Source organism: Pleurodeles waltl, chromosome 5 (assembly GCF_031143425.1).
Source record: "Pleurodeles waltl isolate 20211129_DDA chromosome 5, aPleWal1.hap1.20221129, whole genome shotgun sequence".
Classification (NCBI taxonomy): Eukaryota; Metazoa; Chordata; class Amphibia; order Caudata; family Salamandridae; genus Pleurodeles; species Pleurodeles waltl.
Genome location: NC_090444.1, coordinates 950,429,099 through 950,443,497, shown reverse-complemented (window position 1 = coordinate 950,443,497; position 14,399 = coordinate 950,429,099). Strand labels below are relative to the sequence as shown.

Genomic DNA, 14,399 nt, shown 5'->3' with positions numbered 1-14,399 from the left:
TGGGTTAGGAGTTTATAACGCTAATAGCTCTAACTCGAGCAGATGCGAGACCCATTGCATTGTAAATGCTTGTTATTCTTGTGTGTGTTGTTTTATAATGGTGAACAATTTCACCGCACTCCACGAGGACCGTGATCAAGACTCCTTGGTGAGTTGAAACACGTTGGTGGTTATTGACTGCAATAAAATACACGTTTATTTGTACTTCATGGAGTGCGGTGAAATTTTTCGGCATTAGATAATTTCTAGATTGGTCTTCCCTGTCACTGGGCACCGGCAGTGGAGTGTGCCGCCCAGCAACCCTTCAACCACTTTGTTTCTAAACATATAAATATATATATATTATTATATATATATATATATATATATATATATATATATATATATATATATACACAATATGCATGCATGCATGTCTTTTCTGTAGTGGCAGTTTTGCTGGATAGTACTGAGGGAATTAGAAGAGGAGGTAATGGGAGGCAGAGCACCAAAAATGACTGTTGCACAGGGTGTGTGGTAAGGTGAAGTAATACATTCTTTTTTTGTTTTTTTCAGTGTTTTCAGAGAATCTGCAGAATTGGAGAAGAAGCGAAGGTAAGGTGACGACATTTCCTGTTGTACACAACAAACATACCAACAAGCAATTTTGTGACTATCTGCCTTCTACGTAGGATAGTAATTTAGAGGGACAGTTTAGCCAGTTGCAGAGATAGCGTCTCGTTGGATGACTGCTGATCAAGCCCTAGCTCGGGTTATGGAGGACAGTTCTGATGTAGGCTCAGAGACTGAGACAGCAGACACTGAGACAGCATCTGAGGGAGAGGACAATGGGGCAGATTCTGGGAGTGATTTTTCAGTCGGCGGAGTCCCATCTGACGACACCTCTTCCAGTGAGTCTGAAGGAGACAATGACGACATCCGTGCTGTCCCTTCGCAAGCACATTCTGGGCAGCGGGACCACATTGGGTTAGCCGAACCCAGAGAGCACGTGCTTGCTGCCGCAAGCACAGAACGAGTGCTCTCTTGGCAGCCCCCCTGTTTGGTTCAGCCCCAAATTCCACCTTTTACTGGTGACGCTGGATGTAAAGTCGATACAGCTAACTTTTTGCCAGTCGACTACATCTATCTGTTTTTGGATGTTGACTTTCTTCAGAAAGTTGTGCAGCAAACAAATTTGCGTGCAGACCAATTTCTGAGGGAGCGCGGAGGCACTCTAGGGCCCCGTTCTAGGGCACGCCAGTGGACTCCCACTTCGCTGGCGGAGTTGAAGATATTTTTGGGCCTTACCCTCAAAATGGGGTTAGTACAGAAACCCACCTTGCAGTCCTACTGGACGACTCGCACGGTTTGGGTAACTCCCATCTTCGCACCATACATGAGCAGAGATCGTTTTTTGCTACTGCAGCGCATGCTGCATTTCAATGACAATTCTGCTGCATTGCCCCGGGACCATCCAGATCATGACAGGTTGTTCAAAATTCGGCCTGTCGTGGAACATTTGTCTGCCAGGTTTCCAGAGATCTATACTCCTGGAAAGAATATAGCAGTCGATGAGTCCTTGATCCTGTACAAAGGACGGCTGCTTTTCAGACAGTACATTGCGAGCAAAAGAGCTCGCTATGGCATAAAGCTGTACATGCTGTGTGAGAGCTCTCCTGGCTATGTGTACAGCCTGAGAGTGTATACAGGGAAGGATTCTACCCTAAACCCTGTAGGTTGCCCTCCCTCGTTATGGGTCACAGGTAAGATTGTATTGGAACTTGTCCAGCCACTTCTTCACAAAGGTTATAACCTTTATGTGGACAATTTCTATACAGGAGTAGAGCTGTTCAGTGAGCTCTACAAAGCTGGCACTGTGGCCTGCGGTACAGTTCGTTGTAACCGCAAAGGATTCCCGCGGGAGCTTGTTTGCAAGAAGCTCCAGAAATCACAGAGTACTGCATTGCGTTCTAACGAACTGCTCGCAGTCAAGTTCCTAGATAGACGTGATGTATACGTGCTCACTACAATTCATGATGAGAGCACTTCTCCCATCACGGTTTGGGGTCAGATGGCCGAAGTCCACAAGCCCATCTGTATACTCGATTACAATAAGTACATGGGTGGAGTGGACAAGAACGACCAGGTTCTTCAACCATACAATGCGTGTCGTAAAACTCGCACTTGGTACAAGAAACTGTTTACCCACCTGATTCAGATGGCAACATATGATGCGTATGTTGTTTACCGTCAGACAACAACAGGAAGACTCATGACTTTCCTTGACTTCCAGTTGTCTGTAATTGAAAGCCTCACTGCTGTTACTGAAGAAGCAGCAGCCTCCACCTCATATGTTCTGGAGGATGTGGCAAGGCTGCAGGAGCGACACTTTGCTGATCGCATACCTAAAACACCCAAAAAGGATCGCCCATGTCGTCGCTATAAAGTGTGCTCAAAGCATGGAAAGCGGCAGGAGAGTCGGTATTACTGTCCCCAGTGTCCATCACAACCAGGCCTCTGTATCCCTACTTGCTTTACGCTGTATCATACTAAAGCAAAGTTCTGGGAAATCGACTGAGGTTGAGCTGCTGTTGGGTAATCCTTTCAGTGGCAGTGCATGGATACCGAACGTCCATGGGCCACTGCTTCGTTAGGCAAGGAGCCACAGAATTTTACTTCATCATGGACTTCCTTTTGGCGTGGTCGGTGTTCTGTTCAATTAACATGCATTTTCTTCCCCCTACTGCATATACTAGTAGACAGAACATATGCCACATTGCCACGGAGTACCCTTTCTTCACCTGCATGTCTTCCTTACTTTCAACGGTAGATATGCTCTCTCAGTTCGAGAAATCACTTTGTAGGGCATACTTGGAAGCCCCCAACTTGCTTCCACAAACTAGTATAGGTTCACTTGGCTATTATACAGGATTAGCCAGGACTCTGATGAGAACAGAGACATGGATGGGTAAGGAAAGCTTATGGTAGGAGTGCCTTCACAGGGTTATTGCACAGGTAGAAGGCAGATAGTAAAGGTAGTACAGATGTACATCATCTACACCTATGGATTCAAACCCATTGGTGCCATCCCAGCACTAAAGGAGAATGACTTGTATAGGTCAGTGTTTGACCTGCTTTTCATGTTCATCCTCCATCAGAACTTAGTAGATGTTCAGTTTGCTGTATAAGTGCATTATAGTCACATCACTGCACATAATGTTGGCTGGGACATATGCTACGTTCTCATGGACTCCCCTATGTACCAAACACTACCCTTTTCCATAGCCTATGACCTTCTCTTTAGGGAACATCATGAGAAATCCCCAGCATGTCTCCCTTAGTTTCAAAGGTAGATATGCTCACTCAGTTCGAGGAATCGCTTTGTACGGCATACTCGGACACCCCCAACTTGCATCCACAAACTGGAAGGAGTTGGATTTAGCACAGAGATTGCGCTAAAGGCGCATGAAAAACATGTCTTCCTGAGCCTCAGGTGGCTGTCACAGGAGTCATTAGTAAAGGTTTGTTACGCATGCATTTGGTAATGTTAAGGAAGAAGGAGGCAGGTAGCCTATGACCTTCTCTTTAGGTAACAGCATGAGAAATCCCCAGCATGTCTCCCTTAGTTTCAAAGGTAGATATGCTCACTCAGTTCGAGGAATCGCTTTGTACGGCATACTCGGACACCCCCAACTTGCATCCACAAACTGGAAGGAGTTGGATTTAGCACAGAGAGTGCGCTAAAGGCGCATGAAAAACATGTCTTCCTGAGCGTCAGGTGGCTGTCACAGGAGTCATTAGTAAAGGTTTGTTACGCATGCATTTGGTAATGTTAAGGAAGAAGGAGGCAGTTACTTGACAGGTGGTAAAATGTAGTCAAACTTATTCCGTTCTGTGGCGTGTGAATGTGATGGGCCCTTGTCTGGCAGCGGTAAGTTAATGTGAGTGGAGTGATTGATTGGATTGGGCCCGTGGCTGGCGATATGAAAGGGTTGTTTGTTGTGCGTGAATGGCGTGTGAATGGACCATAAAGAGGTTGGTGCCTGGACGCGGCTTTATGGCCCACCTTCAGAAGGCTTGGTTTCAACATTCAGATACTTTGATAAGTAATCATGCTTTAAAACCATCATTTCTGGAGGTGCTAAAACCAACCAGTGTGAGTGGTGGGTTAACTTTAACAAACTAGTACCAGGGGAGACCAAGGGTGCAGGACTTGCATGGCTCTCACCAGTTTTCCTTCACCCAGAATCCCCTTGAAATTACATTATGTGCTTAAAAAACACATTTTCCTTGCATTCCAATGAGCAGAAGTCCAGGGATCTGCAGGGATCCTCAAAATTCCTACCACCCAGTGTTTCCCCACTTGTCCTGATAAAAACACAACCCCGCTTGTGTGCCTGCGCCTAGTGCCTGCTTCAGGAATGAATCACTCCAGGGTTAACAGTAGACCTCAAGCAAGGACTACCATTGACCCTTGTGTGATCCATTCCTGTCGCGGGCGCTAGGCCTACCCACACAAGTGAGGTATCATTTTTATCGGGAGACTTGGGGGGACGCTGGGTGGAAGGAAATTTGAGGCTCCTCTCAGATTCCAGAACTTTCTGTCACCGAAATGTGAGGAAAACTTGTTTTTTTAGCCACTTTTTGAGGTTTGCAAAGGATTCTGGGTAACAGAACCTGGTCAGAGCCCCGCGAGTCACCCCATCTTGGATTCCCCTAGGTCTCTAGTTTTCAAAAATGTACAGGTTTGGTAGGTTTCCCTAGGTGCCGGCTGAGCTAGAGCCCAAAATCTACAGGTAGGCACTTTGCAAAAAACAGCTCTGTTTTCTGTGATGTGTCCACGTTGTGTTTTGGGCCATTTCCTGTCGCGGGCGCTAGGCCTACCCACACAAGCGAGGTATCATTTTTATCGGGAGACTTGGGGGGACGCTGGGTGGAAGGAAATTTGAGGCTCCTCTCAGATTCCAGAACTTTCTGTCACCGAAATGTGAGGAAAACTTGTTTTTTTAGCCACTTTTTGAGGTTTGCAAAGGATTCTGGGTAACAGAACCTGGTCAGAGCCCCGCGAGTCACCCCATCTTGGATTCCCCTAGGTCTCTAGTTTTCAAAAATGTACAGGTTTGGTAGGTTTCCCTAGGTGCCGGCTGAGCTAGAGGCCAAAATCTACAGGTAGGCACTTTGCAAAAAACAGCTCTGTTTTCTGTGATGTGTCCACGTTGTGTTTTGGGGCATTTCCTGTCGCGGGCGCTAGGCCTACCCACACAAGTGAGGTATCATTTTTATCGGGAGACTTGGGGGGACGCTGGGTGGAAGGAAATTTGAGGCTCCTCTCAGATTCCAGAACTTTCTGTCACCGAAATGTGAGGAAAACTTGTTTTTTTAGCCACTTTTTGAGGTTTGCAAAGGATTCTGGGTAACAGAACCTGGTCAGAGCCCCGCGAGTCACCCCATCTTGGATTCCCCTAGGTCTCTAGTTTTCAAAAATGTACAGTTTTGGTAGGTTTCCCTAGGTGCCGGCTGAGCTAGAGGCCAAAATCTACAGGTAAGCACTTTGCAAAAAACAGCTCTGTTTTCTGTGATGTGTCCACGTTGTGTTTTGGGGCATTTCCTGTCGCGGGCGCTAGGCCTACCCACACAAGTGAGGTATCATTTTTATCGGGAGACTTGGGGGGACGCTGGGTGGAAGGAAATTTGAGGCTCCTCGCAGATTCCAGAACTTTCTGTCACCGAAATGTGAGGAAAACTTGTTTTTTTAGCCACTTTTTGAGGTTTGCAAAGGATTCTGGGTAACAGAACCTGGTCAGAGCCCCGCGAGTCACCCCATCTTGGATTCCCCTAGGTCTCTAGTTTTCAAAAATGTACAGGTTTGGTAGGTTTCCCTAGGTGCCGGCTGAGCTAGAGGCCAAAATCTACAGGTAGGCACTTTGCAAAAAACAGCTCTGTTTTCTGTGATGTGTCCACGTTGTGTTTTGGGGCATTTCCTGTCGCGGGCGCTAGGCCTACCCACACAAGTGAGGTATCATTTTTATCGGGAGACTTGGGGGGACGCTGGGCGGAAGGAAATTTGAGGCTCCTCTCAGATTCCAGAACTTTCTGTCACCGAAATGTGAGGAAAACTTGTTTTTTTAGCCACTTTTTGAGGTTTGCAAAGGATTCTGGGTAACAGAACCTGGTCAGAGCCCCGCGAGTCACCCCATCTTGGATTCCCCTAGATTTCTAGTTTTCAAAAATGTAAAGGTTTGGTAGGTTTCCCTAGGTGCCGGCTGAGCTAGAGCCCAAAATCTACAGGTAGGCACTTTGTAAAAAACAGCTCTGTTTTCTGTGATGTGTCCACGTTGTGTTTTGGGCCATTTCCTGTCGCGGGCGCTAGGCCTACCCACACAAGTGAGGTATCATTTTTATCGGGAGACTTGGGGGGACGCTGGGTGGAAGGAAATTTGAGGCTCCTCTCAGATTCCAGAACTTTCTGTCATCGAAATGTGAGGAAAACTTGTTTTTTTAGCCACTTTTTGAGGTTTGCAAAGGATTCTGGGTAACAGAACCTGGTCAGAGCCCCGCGAGTCACCCCATCTTGGATTCCCCTAGGTCTCTAGTTTTCAAAAATGTACAGGTTTGGTAGGTTTCCCTAGGTGCCGGCTGAGCTAGAGGCCAAAATCTACAGGTAGGCACTTTGCAAAAAACAGCTCTGTTTTCTGTGATGTGTCCACGTTGTGTTTTGGGGCATTTCCTGTCGCGGGCGCTAGGCCTACCCACACAAGTGAGGTATCATTTTTATCGGGAGACTTGGGGGGACGCTGGGTGGAAGGAAATTTGAGGCTCCTCTCAGATTCCAGAACTTTCTGTCACCGAAATGTGAGGAAAACTTGTTTTTTTAGCCACTTTTTGAGGTTTGCAAAGGATTCTGGGTAACAGAACCTGGTCAGAGCCCCGCGAGTCATCCCATCTTGGATTCCCCTAGGTCTCTAGTTTTCAAAAATGTACAGGTTTGGTACGTTTCCCTATGTGCCGGCTGAGCTAGAGGCCATAATCTACAGGTAGGCACTTTGCAAAAAACAGCTCTGTTTTCTGTGATGTGTCCATGTTGTGTTTTGGGGCATTTCCTGTCGCGGGCGCTAGGCCTACCCACACAAGTGAGGTATCATTTTTATCGGGAGACTTGGGGGGACGCTGGGTGGAAGGAAATTTGAGGCTCCTCTCAGATTCCAGAACTTTCTGTCACCGAAATGTGAGGAAAACTTGTTTTTTTAGCCACTTTTTGAGGTTTGCAAAGGATTCTGGGTAACAGAACCTGGTCAGAGCCCCGCGAGTCACCCCATCTTGGATTCCCCTAGGTCTCTAGTTTTCAAAAATGTACAGGTTTGGTAGGTTTCCCTATGTGCCGGCTGAGCTAGAGGCCATAATCTACAGGTAGGCACTTTGCAAAAAACAGCTCTGTTTTCTGTGATGTGTCCACGTTGTGTTTTGGGGCATTTCCTGTCGCGGGCGCTAGGCCTACCCACACAAGTGAGGTATCATTTTTATCGGGAGACTTGGGGGGACGCTGGGTGGAAGGAAATTTGAGGCTCCTCTCAGATTCCAGAACTTTCTGTCACCGAAATGTGAGGAAAACTTGTTTTTTTAGCCACTTTTTGAGGTTTGCAAAGGATTCTGGGTAACAGAACCTGGTCAGAGCCCCGCGAGTCACCCCATCTTGGATTCCCCTAGGTCTCTAGTTTTCAAAAATGTACAGGTTTGGTAGGTTTCCCTAGGTGCCGGCTGAGCTAGAGGCCAAAATCTACAGGTAGGCACTTTGCAAAAAACAGCTCTGTTTTCTGTGATGTGTCCACGTTGTGTTTTGGGGCATTTCCTGTTGCGGGCGCTAGGCCTACCCACACAAGTGAGGTATCATTTTTATCGGGAGACTTGGGGGGACGCTGGGTGGAAGGAAATTTGAGGCTCCTCTCAGATTCCAGAACTTTCTGTCATCGAAATGTGAGGAAAACTTGTTTTTTTAGCCACTTTTTGAGGTTTGCAAAGGATTCTGGGTAACAGAACCTGGTCAGAGCCCCGCGAGTCACCCCATCTTGGATTCCCCTAGGTCTCTAGTTTTCAAAAATGTACAGGTTTGGTAGGTTTCCCTATGTGCCGGCTGAGCTAGAGGCCATAATCTACAGGTAGGCACTTTGCAAAAAACAGCTCTGTATTTTGTCAAAAAATGGGATGTGTCCACGTTGTGTTTTGGGGCATTTCCTGTCGCGGGCGCTAGGCCTACCCACACAAGTGAGGTATCATTTTTATCGGGAGACTTGGGGGAACATAGAATAGCAAAACAAGTGTTATTGCCCCTTATCTTTCTCTACATTTTTTCCTTCCAAATATAAGAGAGTGTGTAAAAAAGACGTCTATTTGAGAAATGCCCTGCAATTCACATGCTAGTATGGGCACCTCGGAATTCAGAGATGTGCAAATAACCACTGCTCCTCAAAACCTTATCTTGATCCCATTTTGGAAATGCAAAGGTTTTCTTGATACCTCTTTTTCACTCTTGATATTTCAGCAAATGAATTGTTGTATACCCAGTATAGAATGAAAACCAACTGCAGGGTGCACCTCATTTATTGGCTCTGGGTACCTAGGGTTCTTGATGAACCTATAAGCCCTTTATATCCCCGCAACCAGAAGAGTCCAGCAGACAAAACGGTATATTGCTTTCAGAAATCTGACATCGCAGGAAAAAGTTACAGAGTAAAACATAAAGAAAAATGGCTGTTGTTTTCAGCTCAATTTCAATATTTTTTTATTTCAGCTGTTATTTTCTGTAGGAAAACCTTGTAGGATCTACACAAATGACCCCTTGCTGAATTCAGAATTTTGTCTAGTTTTCAGAAATGTTTAGCTGTCCGGGATCCAGCATTGGTTTCACACCCATTCCTGTCACTAACTGGAAGGAGGTTGAAAGCACCAAAAATAGTAAAAATGGGGTATGTCCCAGTAAAATGCCAAATTTGTGTTGGAAAATGTGGTTTTCCGATTCAAGTCTGCCCGTTCCTGAAAGGTGGGAAGATAGTGATTTCAGCACCAGAAACCCTTTGTTGATGGCATTTTCAGGGAAAAAACCACAAGCCTTCTTCTGCTGCCCTTTTTTCCCATTTTTTTGGAAAAAACGAAATTTTCACTGTATTTTGGCTATTTTCTTGGTCTCCACCAGGGGAAACCACAAACTCTGGGTACCATTAGAATCCCTAGGATGTTGGAAAAAAAAGACGCAAATTTGGCGTGGTTAGCTTATGTGGACAAAAAGTTATGAAGCCCTAAGCGCGAACTACCCCAAATAGCCAAAAAAGGGCTCAGCACTGGGGGGGAAAAGGCCCAGCAGCTAAGAGGTTAAAAGTGAGAGCCACTTTAAAGAGAGAGTATGATGGTTAGGGCAGCGAAGGAGCAGAACTTTGGGCCTGATTTAGATCTTGATTGTATTACCACCAATCTGCCACAGTGGCGGGCCTGAGTACTCCGTCAAGCAGAGCCACAACGGAGTGCTCTTCCCAGCCATCAAGCTGGCTGGTTCCCGTTGCCCATATCTAGATGTTACAGTCCTACAGGCAGTGTAGTGGTTGTGGTTTGCTGATGGAGGAAGGATGGCGCGGGACCCAATGGACATTGAAAAATAGCAGTGGCTATGGAACAGAAGTAAATCACACAAGCACAGTGTACTTTAGCCATATGAATCCTCTTGCACAACACACTACACAACACTACACAATACACCACATACACACTAGTAGCCATTGCCATTCCTCCACAACACAACATGTACATGCCGAAAACACACATTGCCATACATCCATGACACAACATACACACACTATCAACACCAAACCCACACATGACTCTATCACAACAACCAACACAACTACACACTCATATACACAAACACACTCACACAATATCACAACTACACACATCACAACAACGACCACCAAACATCAACCACACTCACCTGAATGTCACAACCAGCAACACAACACACAACCAAACAAACACAACAGCAGACCCACATGCAAGTGGAACACATCGGGTTTCCCTCCAGCTACGCTGGCCATGGGCTCAGAAGCCATAACACCTGTCTTAACCAAGATTATCAATGACACTTTGTCTTCAGGGTGTATTCCCTCTTCAGGGTGTATTCCCCATCGTTGGAAACATGCTGTGATTAAGCCATTGCTGAAAAAACCTACTCTTGACCCGGCTCTATTTGAGAATCTGAGATCCATTACCCGTCTTCCCATTGCCTCTAAAATTATGGTGAAACATGTGAATTCCCAGGTGTCAAGTTTCCTGGAGAAGCACAATGGCCTTCATGATACCCATATGGGTTTTAGACCTTTTCATAGCACGGAATCTGCCCATCTAGCTGTTACTGAAGATGCTAGACGCCGTCTAGATGGAGGCGGCTATGCAGCTATGATTCTACATGATTTGAGTGCAGCATTTGACACAGTGGATCACAAGATTCTGCTACATAGAGCCGCTAAAATGGGCTTTGAGGACAAAGCCCTTAAATGGCTGACAAGTTTCCTCTCGCATAGGACGTTTCAAGTTGTAAATCAGTCACATTATTCAGACACTTTCTCCTTAACATAAAGTGTTCCACAAGGCTCCTCGCTGAGTCCTACGTTATTCAATATCTATATGGCTTCTTTGGCAAAGACTGTTGAACCTCATGGATTATCTCTTATCTCCTATGCGGATGATACTCAGTTGGTCTTCTCCTTCTGCACTAACAACAATTCACAATCGGCAGTCCTTTCCTCCTGTCTCTCGGATATCGCAGGTTGGATGTTGGACAGCAAATCGAAACTAAATGATGGAAAAACTGAGGTGTTGCTGATGGGACAATCTCTTTCCTCCCAACCCTCCTTACTTGCGTCAGTAGGATTAAATACTCTTCCTCCGTCAAAGGATAGTATCAAGAGTTTGAGTTTCTGGCTGGACACTCAACTCACTATGGAATGCCATGCAAAGAAACTAGCCTCCTCCTGATTTGGTGCACTGAGGAAAATATTCCCTTTCCTCCCATTTTTGGCTAGGAGGCTTATTGTTCAGGCCTTAATTCTTTCTCGTCTGGATTATGGCAATGTTTTGTGTATGAGCTCCCCGAAATATGTCCTAAGGAGGTTACAGGTAAATCAGAATGCCGCTGCCCGCCTTCTGCTGGGTACCCCGATTCATATCTCAGCAAAACCTGCTTTGGCCACCCTTCAATGGCTACCTGTAGAACAGCGTATACAGTTTAAAGCAGCCTGTTTGGTTCATCGTGCTCTTCACGACAAAGGACCTGCTTTTCTTAAACAGATTATCACTCCCTATATCCCCCAACGTTTGCTCAGATCTTCCTCTGCATCCCTGATTAGCGTACCCCGCTATAAAAGAGCAAGATGGGGAGGTAGATCCTTTGCTTTTAGGGCTTCCCAACTGTGGAATTCTCTCCCGGCTGAAGTTTGGTCAGTAGATTCTGAATTCTCTTTTCGGAAAATTCTGAAAACTACTCTCTTCCCTCTATAGGTCTCCTGATGGTTGTTTCTTTTCTGTTTGGTCCTGCAGTAGCGCTGGGAAGCCTTTGGCAGCCATACGCTTTATATAATCCCAAAATAGAATAGAAATAGAACCTGACACAACCACATCACCCACTACACCTCCCTTCACCTCACCCAGTCAATCCAATTGCACACACACACACACACACACACACACACACACATATACGTTTTGACTCAGATGCACAGCTGGTAGCAAAACACTACAGGTATATGTCCCCTTGCAATGTGGACACATTGACCTATTTCACAAGTGCAATTGTGATCTTATTGTGGTGCCAGCATTAATTTTACAATGAATACTGACACCATAATGACAGCTGTGTATGTGTGCGATATGTGTATTGTAAGTGTGTCCCCACCATGTCTGACACAATTGTGTTCCCGACATATGCATGTCACAGTGATTTTAAAACATTACTGTGACATGTAAGTGACTGCAGTGGTCCTGAGCCCATGTGCAGCGACCCCACACCGTACACAGGCAATGCAGGTTCTCTGCCTTTGAGTCCAGCAATGGGGAGGGTTTCATATTTTTTCCATGGTCCAGTGACAGCAACAACGGACGGAATGTCTTGTTCAGCCGTGTCTACTTTAAAATGGAAGTGGAATCGGGAAAAAAGGTAAGTTTCTACCTCAATTCAACTCTAACCCACCAACTCAGATGTGGATGTCAGACAGACACAGTTGGTTTGGCAGTAAGGCACATCAAAATCTGCTCGGCTGTCATAGTGGCTGGAGTCACGTCGCCAGCCACTGTTTCCAATGCCATTGCGGCGGATGAGGATTCCTAGCAGAGACAGCAGGACGCGGGCAGTCTATTGCCTATGGGACCATCAAATCTAATTCGGGCGGGCATACAGGCAAACCGGCAGATGGGTTTTCCATTAGAAAACCGATGGCGGGACCACTACCACCAAGATCTATATCAGACCCTTTGTTCTTATTCCCAAGAAGAGGTAACCAGCTGTCACACCAGCGTGTACTTGACACTGCAGACAATAGCTACCTCGTAGGTGGGCAAAGGGGAGCACAGAGAGGTTATGAACAAGGAAGGGGTTTGTTGAACTTCATTAGATGAACAATTATCAAGGTTAGTTGTTGATCCCTACGCAAGAGAAAAGATTGCTCAAGGTCAATACCTTTCTCCAAATACCTACAGAGCAGTGCAGCGACCAAACCTATTGACATGGTCACAGTGTCAAAGACTCTGAAAACCCAAAGCCAGCAGGGACAGAGGGGCCACCTATGTCCTCCAAATCCTACTGACTCTCACTCACATCCAAGGTAAGTGATGTACCTAGCAGCGTTGAATATCAGAATGGAGACCTGAAAGTAACTGATTAGATTTTTTGAAATCCTACATTTGTCTTATAAGCCCAGCCTCCATACTCTTGCAGACAAAAGGCAAAAGTGGAAGTAGGTATATACATTTTGTCAAATTATTACTGTACTGAAGTTGATTTAAAATACAAAGTAATCCCTTACCATTCTTCTATAACTTGAACACTTTCCATTTTGGTTGCATGCAGATGTCTTCCAGCATGATCTCGTCTGTCTTCATTCCTAACAGTGAGGCTGTAATGTAGTACAACACTTTATTTTGTCAAGAGAAAGTTTGTTCACTAACAACTGGCCAAAAGTCACACACAAGAACTGGCAGGTCATTCTTCAGTTTTATCAGCATAGTAAGAGTTCAGGCTAACGTTATACATGATTGAAAGCTTAGTAATGACTTATTAAACCAATAATAACCATTAACATCTAAGTAAATAATGTAAAACCTACACCTCCAGAAAGGTACATTAAAAACAAATTTTAAAAAAGATGAAGAAGCCAGACAATATAAGATAAATAGATAAGCCAGCAACCTAGCATTAAACTAAAAACTTATAAGTAAATGATATGATAAAAAGCACAGAAAATCAGGTTGTAGCAGTTGTTACATAAAACTCTCTACATTTTCATGGAGCAAACTAATAATGCACAATTATTGTTTTCTGAGTAAAAAGGGAATGCAGCAAACGCATTTTCTCTAAGTGCAATAAAATGTAAACCACCACAATGCATATTAATATGGTGGTCACATTACACAATTATTTTACTTAGCTCTTTATTGAACTAGTTGCTTACCTTCGGTAATAATGATCAAGATAATTACCATTGGTACCACTCTTTTTGGAGGATGCTCTAGCTAACCGTAGATCCCTTACATCACTACCCTCCTGCATGCATCACAGCAATGGCAGATCCTGACTGTGCAGCAGAAGCCCACAGCAGAGTTTCAGGGTGGCCACTGACTGATCCTCCCTTTCAGAAATAGGGTCTTTGGTTGGCAGTCAGGTTACCCCTGTCCAAGCAAGGGCCCTCACTCTAGTCAGGATAAAGGAGAATCACACTCAGCTAACCCCCGCTCAGCCTATTAACTAAGGCAGGCTTAACTTCAGAGATAATGTGTTAAGTATTTGTACAAACATACACAGTAACACAGTGAACCACTACAAAATGACGCAACACAAGTTTAGAAAAATGGTTATTATTTTTTCTAAGTAATCAAGACCAAATACTACAAAAATCCACACTACACAGTTACAAATATGAATTTAGCACTTAAAAGCACAAAAATAGTGCCTAGAGGCACCTGTAAGTTGGTATTAAGCAGCGTTGTGACAGAGTCATTTCCTACAATGCGACGCCAATGGCACCGTTTACGGAGTTATTCAACCCCCAGGTACAGAACCTTAGCAAACAAGTAGAAAATAGCCGGTGCACAGAGTCGGGGAGCGAGGTGTCGCTGGATCCGATGCGGCGTCGGTTCCGGTGCTACTGGGCATAATGGCAGAGGCG

General features: G+C 45.3%; 1 protein-coding gene across 7 annotated transcripts in view; it reads right to left on the bottom strand.

Annotated features, from left to right (window-relative positions):
• The window catches only part of RGS17 (regulator of G protein signaling 17), a 525,561-nt gene that overhangs the window by 158,604 nt on the left and 352,558 nt on the right, over positions 1-14,399 (bottom strand). For 3 of the 7 annotated variants that reach the window (XM_069235061.1, XM_069235062.1, XM_069235063.1), the window contains one exon: positions 13,041-13,130. The exons of 2 other annotated variants lie outside the window; for them this stretch is intronic. In XM_069235061.1, the coding sequence (XP_069091162.1) occupies positions 13,041-13,130 (90 nt within the window). The remainder of the gene's footprint in view (positions 1-13,040; positions 13,131-14,399) is intronic. 2 more of the 7 variants (XM_069235064.1, XM_069235065.1) reach the window with 1 other exon arrangement.